At 36.6% G+C, this 17,865-nt stretch overlaps 1 protein-coding gene and 1 long non-coding RNA gene across 5 annotated transcripts in view; both read left to right on the top strand.

The window, feature by feature from the left end:
• The window catches only part of LOC138990988 (uncharacterized), a 426,908-nt gene that overhangs the window by 362,585 nt on the left and 46,458 nt on the right, over positions 1 to 17,865 (top strand). The gene's annotated exons all lie outside the window — the stretch shown is intronic.
• The window catches only part of PDHX (pyruvate dehydrogenase complex component X), a 75,138-nt gene that overhangs the window by 41,719 nt on the left and 15,554 nt on the right, over positions 1 to 17,865 (top strand). For all 4 annotated transcript variants that reach the window (XR_011467012.1, XR_011467013.1, XM_005890897.3 and 1 more), the window contains exons 4-6: positions 7,183 to 7,382; positions 8,933 to 9,031; positions 16,989 to 17,163. Coding sequence is in view for 2 of the 4 variants with exons in the window: in XM_005890897.3 (XP_005890959.2) it covers positions 7,183 to 7,382; positions 8,933 to 9,031; positions 16,989 to 17,163 (474 nt within the window). In the remaining 2 variants the exon portion in view is untranslated. The remainder of the gene's footprint in view (positions 1 to 7,182; positions 7,383 to 8,932; positions 9,032 to 16,988; positions 17,164 to 17,865) is intronic.

The raw sequence follows: 17,865 nt of genomic DNA, 5'->3' as shown, positions 1-17,865 counted from the left end.
TTTTTAAAGCCTTTTACCCCTCCTCCATTCTTAACCTTCCCATTCGCAAGTTACACCTTTGTCTTTCATTCTGGAATAATTCTCATATTAGCACCCATAATAAAATGATTTTTATAGGAATGCATGTAAGAGAATCTTACTCTCAGAATCAAGGAGTTGGTTAATTGAGCTTATTAAAAGATAGGTGATGATATAAAACTCCAGTTTTTAGTTTGCCCATGTTTGAAAGATTAAGAATTGTAACCTGTTTTGCTCTTCATAGGGATTTATTTCCATAGTCTTATAGAGTTTTTTATTTTCTCCCCAACCCCGATTTTATTCCTTTCTTAGTAATCATAATTTTTACATCTGAGTTCCATTTTGAATATAAAATATTAATTATTGTATTTCATTTAGAGGCAGGAAAAAAACTTGAAAAGAAAAGTGAAGTTGCTCAGTTATGTCCAACTCTTTGCGATCCCATGGACTGTAGCCTACTAGGCTCCTTCGTCCATGGGATTTTCCAGGCAAGAATACTGGATTCTTATTCTTGATGGGAAATGGGTTGCCATTTCCTTCTCCAGGAGATCTTCCCAACCCAGGGATTGCACCCAGGTCTCCTGCATTGTAAGCAGATGCTTTACTGTCTGAGACACCAGGGAAGTCCTGGTGGCTCATTTAGAGCCAGAAAAAAAGCTTAGACATTCTTATTAATAAAGAATAACTGCTGCCAGTGTAGATAATTTTATGATTTATTTCCAATTAAGTTAATGGGAGAGTTGTTAAAGTCTCATTTAATCACACTAGTAAATTGTCATGTAAAAACATTAAACTGTTACACATATATCAGTTCATAAGTTTAGTCTTAAATTTATTATTCAGCAAATTAGATAGCAGATGTTTTAAGTGAAGTGAAGTCGCTCAGTTGTGTCTGACTCTTTGCGATCCCATGGACTGTAGCCCACCAGGCTCCTCCGTCCATGGGATTTTCCAAGCAAGACCAATGAGCCACCAGGGAATCCCCTCCATTTTATTACCTTACCACTTAAAACATCCTGGAGAAGGAAATGGAATACTGGAGTGGGTTGCTATTTCCTTCTCCAGGATGTTTTAAGTGATAAGGTAATAAAATGGAGGGGATTCCCTGGTGGCTCATTGGTAAAGAATCTGCCTGCTAATGCAGGAGACACAGGTTCGATCCCTGGGTTGGAAAGTTTCCCTGGAGAAGGAAATGGCAACCCACTCCAGTATTCTTGCCTAGGAAATCCCACGGACAGAGGAGCCTGGAGGGCTACAGTCTATGGGGTTGCGAAGAGTTGAACATAACTTAGTGATTAAATAACAATAAAATAGAATATTAAGATGACTTTTTCTGAAGAGTTTAAGATTGGCTTCAAATATATTTAGGGTTACTACATAATTTGTCATACAAGTCAGGATGCTTTTGAGGGTGAAGAAAATGTAAGCTGTTAGGATATATTTAAACATAATTTTTTAAAATTTTAGTTTATTGACTGGCAATATAGTCATTGATTTTTATTTTGGGGTAGGCTGTTACTCTTCAAAACAATTTTCAAAAATAGAAGTTTTTCTAAATTTTAACATCTATATATATTAAAACAGATTTTAAAAATTCTTTTATTGATCATCCAAATATTGCAAAAAGTAGTGCTCAGTCGTGTCCAACTCTCTGTGGCCCCATGGACTGTGTGGCCTGCCAGGCTTCTCTTGTCCATGGCATTTCCCAGGCAAGAGTACTGGAGCAGGTTGCCATTTCCTACTGCAGGGGATCTTCCCGACCCAGAGATTGAACCTGTGTCTCTTGCATCTCCTGCATTGGCAGGTGGATTCTTTACACTCGAACCACCCAAGAAACCTATTACAAAAGCAACAGATCATAATTATTTTTGGTACTGTTCCTCTGATTCAGTCAATTTCTTCACTATATCTCACTCCAGCACTGTGTCACTGGTGTTTTCTAAAGAATGGATTTTTTCACTGTGGTTTTATTTTATTGTTAGGTTCCCTCTTACCCTCCCTTATTTTTTATTAAATTGCTTGCAGTCTTCTTCAAAATTACCTTTTTTAGTTTGAAAATTATCAGTTGAAATTTGAAGTTGTGAAACCTCGCAGTTGATTCTTCTTCATAGACGGTATTTTTAATTGAGAAAATAACCTCTCAAAGCTCAGAGCAAATTCTACTAAATGGGAAATAGTCTCAGTTCTAAATTTTTTAATACTGAAATAGATAAATGACATTAAAGTAGTAAATGAGTCTGTGTTTCCCATGAATTAAAAACTAAATCATTTATCATCTGCTCTTCCTTTTTAAGCTTTGTTGTAAAAATAGCAGTGTCTTGAGGTGCTATGTGATCGTTTTGATCACATCAATATAATTTATGGACACGGTACTGATCATATTCAATGTTGTCTCTAGTATCACACTGTGTTTGACTCCTGACTTACTAGCCCTGTGATCTTGAGCAGGTTATTTAGCCTTTCCTTCTCAGCCTCAGTTTCCTTATCTATATGTGGGAATAATAATAGCACTTCAAAAGGTTTTTAAGAGAATTAAATGAGTTAATACTGTGCAGGAACAGTGCCCAGCACTTGAGTGGCAGGCAAACCAGTATTCAAGGACCTAAGTGTTTCTTCTCCCCTTTGCATTTTAGCTTGTCCTTGATTTGTTTTCTGCTTCATTGTTTCTTACGTATCTTCCTTTTAAACCACTTTTCATTGTGCATATAAGTTAAATATATATACATTAAAGAACAAAAATTTCAAACTATGATGGGAAAATCTGGACTTGTTTTGAACCAGCTTTTAAGTCAGTCGTGTGACTCAGCTCATTGCCACTAACCATTGTGTGTGCTAAGTGACTGCCTCACTTAGCAACTCTCAAGCTGTTCTGTTTTAAAGAAGAAAACTATTTAAATAATTTCTTAACTTACTGATTATTTTTTAATGTCAGAATCAAAACAGACAGTATTTATGAGCACCTTTAATGGAATGAACCCCCTCAAACAGTTTCTCTCCTAGGAAGTACTGCTGTAGATATTTCGTGTCTTCAGTATCTCATATCCCTGGGTAGACTGGTGAGCTTATTAGAGGGGCTGTCTTTTAGCACTTTTGCAGATAATATATTTCAGCTTGTGGGGATGTCTCTGGTAAAGAGAACTAATACTAGGGGTCTGGGCCTACGGATAGAATTCAGACTCTGTGTGTATATGTATATCGAGAAATAGTTCGTCATAGGCTGCACCACCTCAGTGTCTCACATGCTGCTATTTACATTCTAGTGCTGCCAGCCTCGTGGCTGGGCCTTTTTGTATGAATTGTCAACCTTTAGCAATGAGGGGCACTTCCCTGTAGTTCCTGCTTGATCCATGTTGAGTATATTTTTTGTTTTAAAAATAACCCTAATCCTAACCCTAACTTGGTAAGGTCCTTAATATAAGTCTCAGCTATGATTTTTTGACACAAAAATAAACAAGTGGGACTTCATCAAACAGAAAAGCTCTCTACAGCAAAGGGAACCAACAGCAAAACACAAAGGCACCCTACAGAATGGGAGAAAATATATGTAAGTCATATATCTGATAAGGGGCTGATATCCAAAATACATAAAGAAGTCATACAACTCAATAGGAAAAAAAAAAAAAAGCAATCCAATTTAAAAATGGGCAGAAGATCTGAATAGACATTTTTCCAGAGAAGACATGCAGATGGCCAACAGTTACATGAAAAGATGCTCAAGATCATTAATCATCAGAGAAATGCAAACCTAACCACAATGAGGTATTACCTCACAACTGTTAGAATAGCTGTTACCAAAAAGATAAGAAGCAAGTGTTGGTGAGGATGTGGAGAAAAGATGTATACTCTTGGTGGGAATGTAAGCTGTTGGTGGTGCAGCCACTGTGGGAAGCAGTATGGAGGTTCCCATATGATCCAGCAATTCCACTTCTGATATTTACCCAAAGAAAAAGAAAACACTAACTCAAAAAGATATCTGCACTCCCATGTTTACTCTAGGATTATTTACAACAGCCAAGATACAGAAACTACCCAAGTGTCCATCAGTGAGTGAATGGATAAAGAAACTGGAGTAAAAATACACAGTGGAATACTAAGAATGAAATCTTGCCATTTGTAACAACACAGATAGACCTTGAGGGCAAAAAGTTGAAAAAAAAATGAAGGAGAGAAATAAATAAATACGTCCATCTATATGTACATAAGGTATGAATTTAATACATAAATACATAATACATATGTGTATATATGTATATATAAATACATAATACATATGTGTATATATACATATATACATATATATACATAAATACATAAATACATATGTATATATATGTCATACAAAAAAAATAATAACTTGGAGAAAGACACCACTGTAATCATAATAATAGCATCTTTCCCATCTATGTAGCATTTCCTAGATGTCTGGTACTATTCTAAGTGTCTTATATATAACTCATTTATTTCATATAATAACTCCATGAAGTAGTTACTATTATTATTTCCATTTTACAGATGAAGAAGCAGTCAGGGTGAGATAAACCTCACCAAGGTCACATAACTAGTCAGTAGCAGAGCCAGCATTGAAACCCAAAGACCCTGTAAAAAATCGGGAGGGGAGCCTATTAATTTAAATGACAGAGTCTAGATCCAATATTTGAGCATTATTGAGCTGTTTTAGCAGAACTAAGTGTAAAACTCTTTCTTTTAGTATTAAGAAATCAGTGACACAAGAGAAGGAGAGAGTTTTGATCAAGTAAGTCAAGTGCCTGGGAGAGACCTGGGCCTCTGAGGCATCATTAAGCTTCAGATACTGTCACAGAGCAGAGCACATCCACAGTCCTAACTCGGAGCAGTAACAGAGGCCCGTCTGGTTTCTCAACACAGCTTTGAAAAGAGCATAATTTATTCTTTTGTTACTAAGTCTTCATCAGTGTTAAATATTTGCTGACTAAAACATAAGCAAATATCTACAGGAAACTAGCACACCTTAAAAGATCTCTTGTGGCACTAAGGGAATAGAAAAAGAGAAGTGATCTTTAAGTTTGTATAGTGACTTTAGTGTGGCTTTAAATGGAACTATAATGGACATTGTTTTATTTTACTTTGTATTAATATATTCAAGTTGTGTGGTAGTATACCATTGTTCATTGCATTTGGGTTTCATGTTCCATCATGTCATTTTTTTAATGGAAAAATATGAATAGTTAAAAACAAAATTTACTTAATACTTAGGTATGGTGAAAAGGAAAATGATACTAAATGCTCATTATTGCCTACTTCTGAATATATCAATAGGTAGGGTATATACGGAATCATTTATATGATTTGTTGCAATGAATGAAACAGAAGGTGAGGTGTCAGTTTCAGATTCAGTATAATATCTGATTTCAGAAACCTGTTGATATCTCTAGGATAAACCTTCCCTTTTTTTAAACATGCTTTTTATTTGAGTGGTGTTCTTTGAACTTGGATATTGATCCTGTTTCTGGTTCAGTTTTGATAGGAATTAACGTCAAATGGACTTCATATCACTTAATACTTTCATCTATCAATTTTTAAAGAAAATTGGTCATTTTACTTTGTGATTTTGAGTTAGCAGTTTCTAAGCAAGCAAATAGACATTTTAAAAGAAGAAAAAAATGTTAACCTATTAATAATCTTAACTCATCTTTTTGACATAGTTAAAAAAAAATGAGCAGTCCAAAGAAGTAAAACTTTTTAGTAAGTGACAAACAGACCAATTGTTCTTGGATTGTTTGTCGTTTTTCCTCAGCTGCTATTCATTAAACATCTTTATTTAGTTTTATATACCAGTTTTTTATATGTATTTTGCTCCATCAGTAATTAGTAAATTTAGGAAGCTTCCTAACTCTCAAAACTTATTATTTTAATAGTGCACATACTAATAAGCATGAAAATTAGTGTTACTTAGAAATGTCAACCCCATTCTGTCACAGTTTTACTTATAATTACTGTATTAGTGAACATCCTACAGTATATTATTCATTAAAGTATGTCTCTAATGAACCTTATTTAAAGTAATTGAAAGAGAATAATAGAAAATTTTAAAGGAATGACATTTTCTTCCAGTACTGAACTTATAATATCATCTGAAGGTTCTCCAGGGACTTCTTTTAATAATTAAATAAGAATCAACCTTTTCTTTGTAAATTAACCCTGCCAAAATGCTTAAAATATATTTGCATTAAAAAATCATCTTGCCTTTATGCATTTAATTGACATTAACTATGAAAGAATGGTTAGCTAAGACACTACCATGTTTCTCATATACTGACAGAAAATTCATGATGTTTTACTTTATGTCTTAGATTTTGTAGTTATACATACAAGAGAAAAAGAAATGTGGAAAGGACACTTACTATGGACTTCCCTGGTGGCTCAGATGATAAAGAACCTGCCTGCAATGCAGGAGACCTGGGTTCGATCCCTGGGTTGGGAAGATCCGCTGGAGAAGGGAATGGCTACCCACTCCAGTATTCTGGCCTGGAGAATCCCGTAGACAGAGAAGCCTGACAGGCTACAGTTCATGGGGTCGCAGAGACTTGGGCTCAACTGAGAGACTGAGCGCACATGTGCACACACACACACACACACACACACACACACACTTTGTTAACCAAAGTAATTAACCAATTCCATCCATGCAATGGGACATTTTTTTCCAGAAACTAAGTTTACTGAAAAGATTTGACTTTAATTTTAGTGCATATGACTTACTTGAAGGAGTTAATCCCTTATGAGGTGTTGGAATTCCTAAGCCATTGTGGGAACTATCTGGGAAGGACAAATAGTTAAGATACGTACTACAACTCTTAGTTTAGATATGTACTGAGTGACATCCAAAGGAAGATGGGAATGGTAGCTCTTACGTATTTGAAGCCTTTCAGAAAGAGGAGAGATTCTCTTTTTTTTAATTTCAGGAGTTAGCATTAGTAACGAAGGAGGAGAGTGGTGAAGGAAGGGGTAAGTGAGGGAACTTAGGCAAGGAACATGGTGAGTGGAAGGGAGGAGGTAGGCTAGCTCAGATGTAGGTTTTAGCTCATTTTAAGAGAGATTTCTAACAGGTACAGAATTATCCAAAGAATAAACTACTTCACAAAATCATGAATCTTTCTCTGCAATTATTTTCTGTTTTAAATATAGGTGGCAGAAGGATCTAAAAATATACAGTTGGGTTCACTGATTGGTTTGCTAGTTGAAGAAGGAGAAGATTGGAAACATGTTGAAATTCCTAAAGATACTGGTCCTCCACCACCAGCTGCAAAACCATCAGTGCCTCCCCCCTCAGCAGAACCACAGATTGCTACCCCTGTCAAGAAGGAACACCCACCAGGAAAAGTGCAGTGAGTATGTTTATTTGAATAAATGACAGTGAAATTCACTCAGTCATGTCCAACTGAGTGAACTGGGTCTCTTTGAGACCCCGTGGACTGTAGCCTGCCATGCTCCTCTGTCCATGGAATTCTCCAGGCAAGAATACTGGAGTGGGTTGCCATGCCCTTCTCCAAAATGGCACATTCTTAAATCTATTTTCGGATCCAAATGTGAACATGGCAAGTATTAGTTGCTCAGTCATGTTTGACTCTGTGACACCTGGACTGTAGCCCACCAGGCTACTCTATCTATGGAATTCTCCAGGTAAGAATACTGGAGTGAGTAGCCATTTCCTTCTCCACGGAATCTTCCTGACTCAGGGACTGAACCCAGGTCTCCTACATTGCAGGTAGATTCTTTACCATCTGAGCCACAAGGGACACTTATTTGAATAATGTTTGTGTTTGTTTTTTCCTTTTAAAGACTATGCAACTTTTGAAATATTTTAATCATTATCCTATTTAAAACATCTTTGTAGATTAAGTAAGAAGTTGCTGACCTTCCCTTTCTTCTCTTAGGAAACTGAAGTCTAGGAATGATTATTTTACCATCATCATTTACTCCACAGACAAATAGTATTGAATACCTAAATATTCCAAGTACTGTGAAGACCCTATACATCCTGTGGAGAGCAAAGCAAATATTTAGTGTCTGCATTGAATTCCTGTTAGGTTTTAAGATTCCAGAATGGAATTCAGTGTACCAAACTTCATATTGTGTTCCTATTTATGGAATCCTAATAACTGTAATGTGAATTCCAATTTCAAATGTATAACTGATATAATTGATATAATATGGAATTAGAATTTTAACACACATTTCTAATTACCCTGCATTTGAGTTTCTGACAAATATTAGAGCTTGATATACAATATATATGTGTATATATATAGTACACACACATATATATACACAATGGAATGTTAGTCTTAACAAGGGAAGAAATGCTGACACATAATATGGATGAATCTTGAAGATATGTAGGTAAAATAAACCAATCACAAAAAGACAAATAATGAATAATTTCACTTACAAGTTACCTAGAGTAGTCAAATTAGTAAAGACAGAGAGTAACGTGATGGTTGCCAGGGGCTGATGGGAGGAAGGAATGGAGAGTTATTAATGGGTGTGGAGTTTCATATTGGGAGGATGATAAAGTTCTGGAGATGGATGGTGGTGATGGCTGCAGAGCGTCGTTACTGTACTTAATCCACTCAATAAAAATGCCTAAAAATGCTTCAAATGGTAAATTTTACACTTATCTTACTATAATAAAAACTACATGAAGGAACAATATAGTTTCTTATAATATTTTAGAATAGTAATTAAATTTGTATGAAAATGTCTTAGTAAAATAAACCAGATTAGTACAGATTAACTTATTTGACTGTCACTATCTATAGGAGTTGTTTTAGCTTCATTATACATTTTTATTTTTCTAATTATCAGCAAAACTGTTGACATTTAGAATCAAATGTAAGTGTTAATTAGTTTCTTTAATTTTATATTTTCTTCTTAGGTTCCGTTTAAGTCCAGCTGCCCGCAATATTCTGGAAAAGCACGCACTGGATGCTAACCAGGGCACAGCCACTGGCCCTCGGGGGATATTCACTAAAGAGTATGTGTGTGCTTTTTGTAATACCCAGGTCCAGTGTTTATCATGACCATCTATTTCTGAAAGTGTTTAAAGAAGGACTTATTCAGTGTAAGATTTAAAAGGAAATTCACTGCTCTTTTGTACTTTTAATTGCTTTTGTCAGCATAAAATTGTATTTTATGCAAGGGTTGTTTTTTTGAATAATTGCAGCATTACTGAAGAACAGTTCTAATTTGATAACTACGCCAGAACCTTAGAAATGATGATAAATGGAGAAAATTAGTGTGCAGAGTGGTGAATCTTTGCATTGTTTTAAGTTCGTATGAGCTAATGATGCAATCGCATGTGTATGATCAAAGCAATTTCCATCTCATTTTAGGTTTTCTTTTCTATTCCATCAATCAGTCTATCCATGAATTAGTACCTCATATATTTTTTTTTAATCACACTCCTAATTAGAAATATTTTACAGTAAGCTTTAAAATCTGATCAGTTCAGTTGTCTCTGACTCTTTGTGACCCCAAGGACTGCAGCACACCAGGCTTCCCTGTCCATTACCAACTCCTTTCTTGCTCAAACTCAGGTCCATTGAGTCAGTGATGCCATCCAGCCTCTGTTGTCCCCTTCTCCTCCTGCCTTCAATCTTTCCCAGCTTCGAAATCTTTTCCAAGGAGTCAGTTCTTTGCATCAGGTGGCCAAAGTATTGGAGTTTGAGCTTCAGCATCAGTCCTTCCGATGAATATTCAGGACTGATTTCCTTTGGGATGGACTGGTTGGATCTCCTTGCTGTCCAAGGGACTCTGAAGAGTCTACTCCAGCACCATGGTTCAAAAGCATCAATTCTTTGGCATCCAGCTTTCTTTATAGTCCAACTCTCACATCCATACATGACTACTAAAAAAACCATAGCTTTGACTAGACAGGCCTTTGCTGGTAATGTCATGTCTCTGCTTTTTAATATGCTATCTAGGTTGGTCATAGCTTTTTTCCCAAGGAGCAAGTGTCTTTTAATTTCATGGCTGCAGTCACCATATGTATGCAGTGATTTTGGAGCCCCCCAAAATAAAGTCTCTCACTGTTTCCATTGTTTCCCCATTCTCTTTGCCATGAAGTGATGGGACCAGATGCCATGATCTTCATTTTCTGAATGTTAAGTTTTAAGCCAACTTTTTCACTCTCTTTCACTTTCATCAAGAGGCTCTTTAGTTCTTCTTCGCTTTGTGCCATAAGGGTGGTGTCATCTGCATATCTGAGATTATTAATATTTCTCCCGGCAGTCTTAATTCCAGCTTGTGCTTCATCCAGCCCAGCATTTTACATGATGTACTCTGCATATAAGTTAAATAAAATCTGATAGCGCTATCTTTTCTCTTATTTTTCAATAAACAGTTTTCTTGGTGTTTTTTTTTTTTTTTAATATTCTTCCGAATGGTTTTTAAATAATTTATCTAGCCCCACAGGTGGGGTTAGGCAGGAAGACTATGATATTTTTATTGGGACTATATCATATTTTAAATTAATTTTAAGTTTTGTGTCTTTCAAGAACATATTAAAATAGATGGCACCTGCTCTATCAAAATTTAGTCTAGTGAGGCAGACAAAAATTAATCAAATAGGCATATGAACTAATATGAAATTGCTGTAGTAGTGTATGCACATTCCTATTAGAGTAATATTAAATTTTCAAATTGAGTTAGCATTTTAAAGCAATAAACTCTTCCCAGTTTATCTAATGTTGATAAGAAGTGATCAGTAATGTTGGCTAAAATTTTTACAAGTTGAGATAGAGCAAAGGTATTACATTATTAAGTGGCAATGCCTGACCAGGTGACTTTTCTTTCTTTTCATTGGATTATTTTACTCTTCATTAAAGTGTTGGTTTATTGATGAATATTTCTTTTAATGAAAGCAGTATAGCTTTAATTTTCAGATATCCTGTTATCTGTACTTCAGGATTACTGACTTGTTTCTTAAGCACATAATGTGAAGTTTGTGCCATACTCACATGAGTTGGAAATCAGCTATTCTGACCCCTGGCTGAAAGGCAACAGTCAATCAGTAGTTAACTTACAAGTTTCACTTAACCATTAAAAATTAAAATAAAGAATCCTGATAGGTAGTTAAACCTAGGTTTTTGCCCACATCAATCCTTATTTAATATCTACTACTTGTATGTTAATTTTGTTAATCTTCTACCAACCTGTACCTTAGTAAAAAGTCTCTGTAAAAATGTGTCAGAACAGCTTTCTTTATAACATGATACACTTACTTGTATATCTGAAGAAGATAGAGTCTATATGTAATTCATTAATTGTTGAAGACTTGATGAAATGCCAAATAATAATAAGTATAGCATAGAAAAATCGATTTTGCAAGTTTGTAAAAGATACATTGGAGCAGAAGGAGATTAGAGGTAAGGAGATAAGTTAAGAGGATCATAAAGTAGTCCAGGTATGAGTACCTGAACACAGATGAGAATGTAAATGATGGAGACAGCATTATAAGGAGAAAAGCCAGAAATCTGTTGAGAATGGAGCAGGAGAGCAGCGACTCAAGGTGTGTGCTTAGGATCCTGGGCCAGGTGATGTCTTGGCCCCATAAATAGAAATAAGGGATTGGCGGAACCACTTGTCTTGATGGAGTAACTCATGAATAATGTGTTTGGTTTGATGCTTGTTGTCAGTGCCGACAAGCCAGATTGCAGATATCAGGGTCATTGAGGTGAGGATGTGTCTCGGGAGACAGTTCAGAACTAGAGATGTAAGTTTGATAATAAAGTGATAAAGTTATGACTGAGATGATAAATAGGGAAACATTTTAAAAGGCACAAATTTCTGTGTTGGAGGGTATCTAGGAGATGTATGTGAGTCAAGGAGGAAGGGATCTGAAAAAAGGCTCTTGAAGTTGGTGATTAGTGACCTTTTAGAGGGCAGATCAGTGGTGTGAGAGCAATGGGATAAAGAAGTCGAATTTTCTTCCTCTTTCCCTTCTCTCCATATGTGCTTAATACATAAATGATGAATAAAGATCTTTTTTAAACCTAAGTTGAAAGTCATCATAGTAGGTCTGACATTTCCTAAGGAGGACAGAATGGTGTTATCTTATTGGGTACCCTAGAGGAAGCACTATTAAAGAGTTATGTTTTTGATATTTTTGCCATCTTTGTCTTCTTGTTACCTGATCCTTTCCCTGCCCTTATTCTTTAAATCTCTACCATAAGAGAGTCAAAACCTTCAGTCTTCAAACTGCGACATATTACAAAAGATTTTATGAGAAAAATGGATCCTTAAAGCATGCTTGTATACCACTAACGATGCCTGTGTTTTGAGTTAAACACTGAGGTGAGCTTTGGAAAAAATTTTGTCTTCATGTCATCTACAGAAAGGTTTACTTCTGGTAAGACTGAGAAATTGCAGGCTTTGGCATAAGCTGCCCCCAAATACTGTAGTACACATTGTTGAAATAGTGAGGCGCATCCTTTCTCCTTACATTGTCAACTAAAAATTCAAGTAGAAGAGAAAAGAGGGAGATACTTCTGATCCATTGTGTTTATGAAGAAAATAAAAGTGTCATGGTTGCTATTTTAATGTTGCATTAAGCAGACATATTGCTCGGAATATATATTGTGCACAAGCACATAGACTTGACTTTGCCTGTTCACGTACCATCATCTTAAGAAAACAAGTGCCAAGGACGCTGTTGGAGGCAGAACACACGTACATTCTTGGCCTGCAGCCTAGCTTCTTTGGTGTATCTGTGTCTTAAATCATAGTTGTAGCTAATGCTTGTATTCATGTCACAGTGTCACACATACAGTATAGGAGGCATGACAGTCATGTTGTATGTTTTCAGTAATATTTCTTTTTAGAACTAATTCTTAGCACACCCAGATGAATGAAGGGATCTGGTAGAGAAGGTTCTACCCTAAGTGAATGCCCAAAGCTTCCTCTGCCTTTCTGCAGAAGTGGGTGATGTATCAGTTTTTCTCTTAATTTTTTTAATGTCCACCTAATTCTTCAAGCTTAGACTGATTATTTAATGGACAGAAAGCATTAAAGTAATTCTCTGCATGGCAGAAACTGAATTATTGGCTGTTATTAACCAATGATTAACGTTCATACTTTATGAGGTATATAAGTATAAACTTAGCAACAAAAGTTAACTGTGAGCCTGTGGCCAGAATTGATTTTCTGCTACTTGTTTATGATTGATGACTCTTAGAGATGAACCTAAACTGCCTTTTCTTGATGAAAATAGTAATAATTACGCCAATAGTGAAATAAAAGTATGTCTGTTTAGTCTGACCAACCTTTTTTTTTTAAGTAGATGTATTTAGGCATTATTTTAGATTTTTTTTCGTTTCCTCGAGTATTCATTTTTGTTTTTGTTGTTGTTGTTGCTTTGTTTGTTTTTAACCGATTACTGAGGGTGCACTAGTGATCCCTGAATGAGAAAATCAGTGTGTTTTGTATATGCTGTTCTGATGCTGAACTTTAGTTTAATACCCAGATTAATAGATTTTGTTAGACATATTTAATTACCTTAGGTGATGAAAGGGGACTAGTAATGTTAGACTGTGACTTGTAAGAACTCTTAAAAGCAACATATCTTTTGTTAAAGGCATTTTTTAAATCAATAAAAGGTCTTATTTTATATCAGTGCTCACACTTTTATCTATGTGGCCAAAGTTTTGACTCATGACATATATATCCCTAGCGAATATAGGGCAGTCATTTATTTCATATATAAATTGTCACAATTAACTGGAAAAATGGCACTTCTGGTTATAAATACCATAAGTAAGTTAAAGTGAGTGAAAGTCGTTTAGTCGTGTCCGACTCTTTGCGACCCCGTGGACTATACAGTCTGTGGAATTTTCCAGGCCAGAATACTGGAGTGGGTAGCTGTTTCCTTCTCCAGGGGATCTTCCCAACCCAGGGAAGGTTCCCAGGTCTCCCACATTGCAGGCAGATTCTTTACCAGCTGAGCCATGAGGGCAGCCCAAGAATACTAGAGTGGGTAGCCTATCCCTTCTCCAGTGGATCTTCCTGACCTAGGAATTGAACCGGGGTCTCCTGCATTGCAGGCGGATTCTTTACCAACTGAACTATCCAGGTAAATTAACAGTTGACTTCTAAACAGGAGTAAGCTTGTGGTCAAAAGCCCTAAGAGTACATAACATAAGCTCATTCCCTGGGACACTCAATCGTTCTGTCATCACCACCATGGTGTGGCTCAACCTCGGAGCACCAGCATTGCCTCCAGTTATGTTCCTGTTAATTTTGTGTGACGGATGAGGGCCTTTGTCAGGAGGTCCTACTTTTAGCTCCATGTATAGATGAGGTAGATAAAACATTTCTTCATTCAGTCCCAGCACACATGCATGCTCACTCAGTCGTGTCTGACTGTTTACAACCCTATGGCCTGTAGCCCACAGGCTCCTCAGTTCCAGAATTGCTGTCAGTCTGAGGTAGGCTTATTATTTTATTCTAGTCTTTTCTTATGAGAAGAATTTGTTCTGACTCTGCCTTAGTTTAGTTGACATACTCTGCATAGGTATTAGAAAAGTAGTAGAAAATACGGAGGCTTTGGAGTTGGTCAAACCAAGGTTTGGTCCCAGCCCTGGCAGCTTCTAGCTGCCTGCCTCTCAGCTTCATCTGTAAAGCCTCTCCGCTGTGTCCATTGCACTCCTTCTACACTGGGCTTCATCTGTTCTTAGAAGCCCTAATTTCCCTGCCTTTGCACTTGGCTGTTCTCTGCCTCGTAACATGCTTTTCCCAGCTATTCTTGAGACTTCCTTCATGTCCTTCACAGAAATAATATGTCTTCAGGCCTTCCCTGACCACCCTGTTTTAAAATAACATCTCTTCACCCATGACTTTCAACCTCATTACTCTGCTTTATTTTCTTCACTTGCTATCTGTTCATTTGTTTACTTGATTAATGTGCTGACTCTCCTATAGAATAACACTCCTTGATGGGACGTGTCCATGTATTTTCAACACCTAGGATAATAGTAGGTGCTTGACAAGTACTAACTTAGAAACGGAATAGAACCTGTTTGTTTTTTTGTTTTAGCTTTTATTGGAATATAGTGGATTTACAACACTGTGTTAGTTTCGGGTTACAGCAGGGTGAATCAGTTAGACATATATACATATCTAATCTTTTTTAGACTCCTCTCCCACATAGTCCATTACAGTAGAGTTCCCTGTTCTCTTTGAACCTACTTACTTATTTATAAATAAGGGAGGGAGTAATATCCTCTCACATGGGTGGTGTAAGATTACATAATTAACATAACCACAATATGTACACAGGAGTCTCATTTTTCCACTTTGATTCCCTCTTTCCTAACCTAAAGGTCGAGGATGATTTGAAACTTCTTTATCAGTCTGACCTCTTATCTTAAATGTCAACTCTTTAACTTTGAAGCAAGTAAGTTACTTGCACTTAATATTAAGTTCATGTATCCCTTTCTGGACCTGATATAAAAAGCATGGATTCTCCTTCCTTAAAAATGTGCGTGTACACTTTGGGAGATCCCTCCCATGATGTCCCCCAGGCTGGAGCATTCCTGTCTGTGTCACTTTTCTATTGCTGCATGACAGATTGCAACAAACTTAGTAGCTGTTTAAAACAACACCCACTTACTGTCTGACGGTGCTGTGGATCAGAAATCCTGGCCCAGCATGGCTGGGGTTCCGACCCATGGTCTCACAAGACTGAAATCAAGGTGTCAGCCAGGAGTAGGGTCTCATCTGCAGGTTGGAGCCCTCTTCCAGGCTCACATGGTTAGCAGGATTCAGGTCCTTGAGTAGTAGAACTCTTACCCTTGTTTATTTGCTAGCTCTCATCCAGAGATTGCTCTCACCTCCTGGAGGCCTCCTTCAGATCTTTTCCATGTGGTCATCTCCATAGACAGTTCCTAAAATGCCTATTTGTTTCTCCAAGGCAAGTAAAAGAATTTTTCTCCATTCAGATTGCTTCTTTTAGGAATTTTCTCTTCCTTTTAAAGAATTTACCTGATAATGTCTGAACCGTGGATAGGTTGCCCTTTGATTAACTCAGTGTCACTGATTTAGGGCCTTAATGGATATGTCTACAAAATCCATCACTTTGTCCTCAAAGGCAGGCTAATCATGGGAGTGACATCCATCATGTTCACAGGCCCAGCTACACTCAGAGATGATGTGGGGTGTATACACCAGGAATAGCAATATTGGGCTGTCTCAGAGTTAACACTCTTCCTACCATGTGATAATACCAGATCACTAACTGCATTTAAGAAATTTCAGAAATACAATTTGCCTTTGGATTTGTGTCACCCTGAAGTCATTTTTAGATTATGTAAAATCTTTTTTATTTAAAAAAATTAGGTTTAAAACATTTTTAATGTAAGACATTTTTGAGTACTATTGAATTGTCAGATTAAAATTTTCAAAAAAGCTGTTTTGTATAAGGAAATACATGACTTTATGCCACTATAATTTAGAATGGATTGAGAGCTTGACATGGTAGTCTAATTATATATCCTTTTAATAAACAAAGACACCTTTGTTTTGCAGAATAATACAAAAGCAAGTCTGTTACTTGTTTAGTTATTTTTCATTCTAAATGCTTTTATGGGTTAGGTTTATTACATTAGATTGTGCTGATAACATTTGGGCATAATTTTAAGTGGTATGATTTCCTGGCCGTAAACAGTCAAATTTGCTCCAGTGCTTTAGTAAATATCCTAATGAAAGTCATGTGTACAGTAAGCTTAACACTCTGTGAATGCTATGTGAAAATTATTTCACAAGTACTAAGAACGAGGGTATGGCTTACTTTATGAATTGCTTCTCTGCCAAAAGACACCTCCCTCCCGAAAAAAATACTCATTTCCTTTATCTTCCCTTCACATGTAGCCTCCATTTTCTGAACTTTCTTGGATTCCTGGTTGCTAATCATGGTTATCTAACTCCCTTATCTCCAGGGATGCTCTCAAACTGGTCCAGTTGAAACAGACGGGCAAGATCACTGAACCCAGACCCGCCGCAGCCCTGCCAACCACTCCCGCAGCGCCTTTGCCCCCACAGGCTGCAGCCACAGCATCTTACCCCCGGCCGATGACCCCTCCTGTATCCACTCCCGGACAACCTAATGTAGAGGTAATGCCTGTCATCTGAACAGATTTTTATTTTTCAGATTTAACTGAGAGAAAAAATAAGAACCATTACTCTTATGTTTTATGGGTTCTTTTACTAGTCCCTTATGAGCTACTAGTAGTAGCTCAAAGTGATAAAGACAGAAATACTCTGTTTTGCACATTTCGGTAAACAGAATTTGTTTATATAGTGCTAACTTCCAAATAGAATTATGATTCAATTTAAATTTGCCACAAGTTCCACAGTGTACGTGCCATGTATCTGCCCTGTAATAATGATACTTTCCATGTCTTTTCTCCTTGAGTGTGCTACTGGTTATTAATAGCAGACACCAGCTCCCTTCTGTGGATATGTTTTATTTTTGACTAACAGTGTTGATAGTCTTTCAGTGAAAAACCTGTAGAGATTATAGCTAATCATTCTCTCCCTCTTGGATACATGCCCTTTTTTGTTTTCAAGTTACTCCGTTTACCTGTCTCCCTCTCTTAGTACTTTTTATGTCATTTGCTTTCCATCAGAAGTGCAGGATAATCATGTTTGTTTAAAGTTGAATGGGCACTGAAAAAAATAAAGCTACAGTGCCTTTTCTGATGGAGAAACATATTCAAAGAGAAATAGATTTCACAACATATTGTGAAAAAATTAAAAACAGTACAAGTTTCATGAGAAACAGATTTTTGAAATGTATGTTAATGATTCATGTCT

Source organism: Bos mutus, chromosome 15 (genome assembly GCF_027580195.1).
Source record: "Bos mutus isolate GX-2022 chromosome 15, NWIPB_WYAK_1.1, whole genome shotgun sequence".
NCBI classification, from domain to species: domain Eukaryota; kingdom Metazoa; phylum Chordata; class Mammalia; order Artiodactyla; family Bovidae; genus Bos; species Bos mutus.
Note: the sequence above shows the minus strand (reverse complement) of the source record. Positions and strands in the feature narration are given on the sequence as shown.